This window comes from Bidens hawaiensis, unplaced genomic scaffold (assembly GCF_021521415.1).
Source record: "Bidens hawaiensis isolate Kalapana, Puna unplaced genomic scaffold, B.hawaiensis_p1.1 tig00041222_1, whole genome shotgun sequence".
Classification (NCBI taxonomy): Eukaryota; Viridiplantae; Streptophyta; class Magnoliopsida; order Asterales; family Asteraceae; genus Bidens; species Bidens hawaiensis.
The window spans coordinates 70,126-72,159 of NW_027505708.1; the positions used below are offsets into that span (position 1 = coordinate 70,126).

Below are 2,034 nucleotides of genomic sequence, written 5' to 3' on the forward strand. Positions count from 1 at the left end.
TGTCAAGGAAACAAATAAAATCGGCGGAGCCTAGAGATTGAGATTGATGTATTCATCAATGTGAATAATATGAAAACAATGTGATAATATGGTTTCCTGTTTTTTGTTAGAGGGAACAAATTAAAGAATTTAAAATGTTTAGATAAAATAAATAAATGTACAAAAAACTTTCTTGAACATATACAAACAAACATGAACGAGCGTTCATGAACACATTATCGAACGCTCACGGACACAATTGAACGAACGAGGGCTCTGTTCATCATTTGTTTAACTAATCGAACGAAATCTCTTGTTCATGATCGTTCATTTATTAAACGAACGAACATAAACGAACTTCCTGCCGAACGGTTAACAAACTGTTCGCTGAACGTTTGGTTCGTTTACAGCCCTAACTGTAATCACAGTTGAAAATAGTAATGGCAAATTGATCTAAAAACGAAATCTGTCTAGAAATTATAGATAAGTATTTGAATGATTGATTGTATGTAGAGTTTGCCGACGAGTTGAAAAATGCACGGAGATTAGGTACCTTCAAACAATACATGGTTGGGCGAAGCAGTGAAGCTACATTCGCGGATGCATTTGAGAAGCAAGAGGCTATAATTAGGGTTCTTGGAGGTTTTGATAACACTGGAGAGGTTATCCCCTGTTTGTTATGATAAAATGTTTTGGTTTTCTTATGCTTTGAATGCATAATATCATCTTCATTTATTATGACTGTCTGACTGATTTGAGTTTTAATATGCTACAACTGTAGAATTTACAACCTAGTCAAAAGCAAGAAACAGCTAAGTTGTGCAAGTGCACATTAGCTGATGTTGAAAATACTCTCGCGAAGTTCACTTGGGCTAAAGATGCTCATAAGAAAATTGAAAAGTTGAAGGAAGAAGGAAAGCCGATGCCAAGGAGCTTAAAAGAGGTATTGTTTGGTTTCTATTGACTATCATTTCGGTTTGACTGTCTTGTGTTTTATGTCGGTGAAACATAGCTTATACGGATAATGGATGTTTATTATGTGTTAAAGATGATCATCATCAACTAGACATTTATGTTCGCAAATTGAACTTATTTTCTGATAGCCTATAAGTTTGCGTGTTATGCATCTTAATCAAGGCTTGTTTGTGCACAATTGAGGGGTCCTTTAGCTTTGGTTTAATTCTTTACTTTTTTTCTTTTTGTAGGTTCAAAAGCTAATGGGGACAACACCAATGGATGTTGCTAACTCTAGCATGGCTAAGAGTGGGCAAATAAGCAGAAATGCACTCTGCCCTTGTGGATCTAAAAAGAGATATAAGCGGTACGTTTTCATCAATTATCGTATTCGAATATAATGTGTTAATTTGAATGATGGCTGTTGAGAAATGATGTCCAATAGCTAATGCTTATCATTTTTTTTCCGTTCTGAAGGTGTTGTGGTGCTTAAGGGAGCGTGTTTAAGAACAGATTGCATAATTAATCGTTTGCTGGTTTGTTTCAAATTTTTAACATTTTTCATCTGTTAACAAGTTTGGAAAAATATAAGGTGATCAAACATAGCCTAGAAATGCAGCTCGGAAAATGAATAGCGAATAATTGTTCAGGTATTTTGTAGTGATTTTTTAAATTTATTTCCAGGAGTACTTTAGTTTCTGAAATAATCGTTCTGTGCAATGACGAAAGCAAGCTTGAAACTCTGGAGATTATTTATTTTAGTTGGAAATGATAATGTTGAAAATAGAAATTTTGAACCTTAAAGCATTTCTTCTATACATGCACTCTGCTTCTTCTGGATAAGTGATTTATGTGCTGCAAAATATAGGTGCAGAAAGTGCAATATACGTGTAAAAATAGGCTAGTTGGGTATTGGCTAAAAACATATTCAAGAAACACCTTGTAAATATTATTATAATATTTATTAGGCTCTTTACCTGTGCACGACACATGTGGAAATATAGAAATCGTCTAACAAACACATATAATTTTAAATGACAAGATAAGTTGAAGCATATTTTTTGGGACGGCAGCATGATATTTATTACGTAGTAACTTAAA

The 2,034-nt window shown here is 33.8% G+C and overlaps 1 protein-coding gene across 1 annotated transcript; it reads left to right on the plus strand.

Annotated features, from left to right (window-relative positions):
* The first annotated feature begins 462 nt into the window (after positions 1-462).
* LOC143614883 (uncharacterized) lies at positions 463-1,737 on the plus strand. The gene is made up of 4 exons (XM_077088187.1): positions 463-641; positions 761-922; positions 1,185-1,300; positions 1,411-1,737. The coding sequence occupies exons 1-4, from the start codon at positions 546-548 to the stop codon at positions 1,424-1,426; spliced, it is 390 nt and encodes a 129-aa protein (XP_076944302.1). The 5' UTR covers positions 463-545; the 3' UTR covers positions 1,427-1,737.
* Positions 1,738-2,034: the final 297 nt, after the last annotated feature.

Excerpts from the sequence above, each read along its gene's own strand:
- LOC143614883 (XM_077088187.1), top strand. The coding sequence starts at position 546 with ATGGTTGGGCGAAGCAGTGAAGCTACATTCGCGGATGCATTTGAGAAG. Across the intron at positions 642-760 it reads GTTTTGATAACACTGGAGAG|AATTTACAACCTAGTCAAAA; the intron begins GTTATCCCCTGT and ends CTACAACTGTAG. Across the intron at positions 923-1,184 it reads TGCCAAGGAGCTTAAAAGAG|GTTCAAAAGCTAATGGGGAC; the intron begins GTATTGTTTGGT and ends TTCTTTTTGTAG.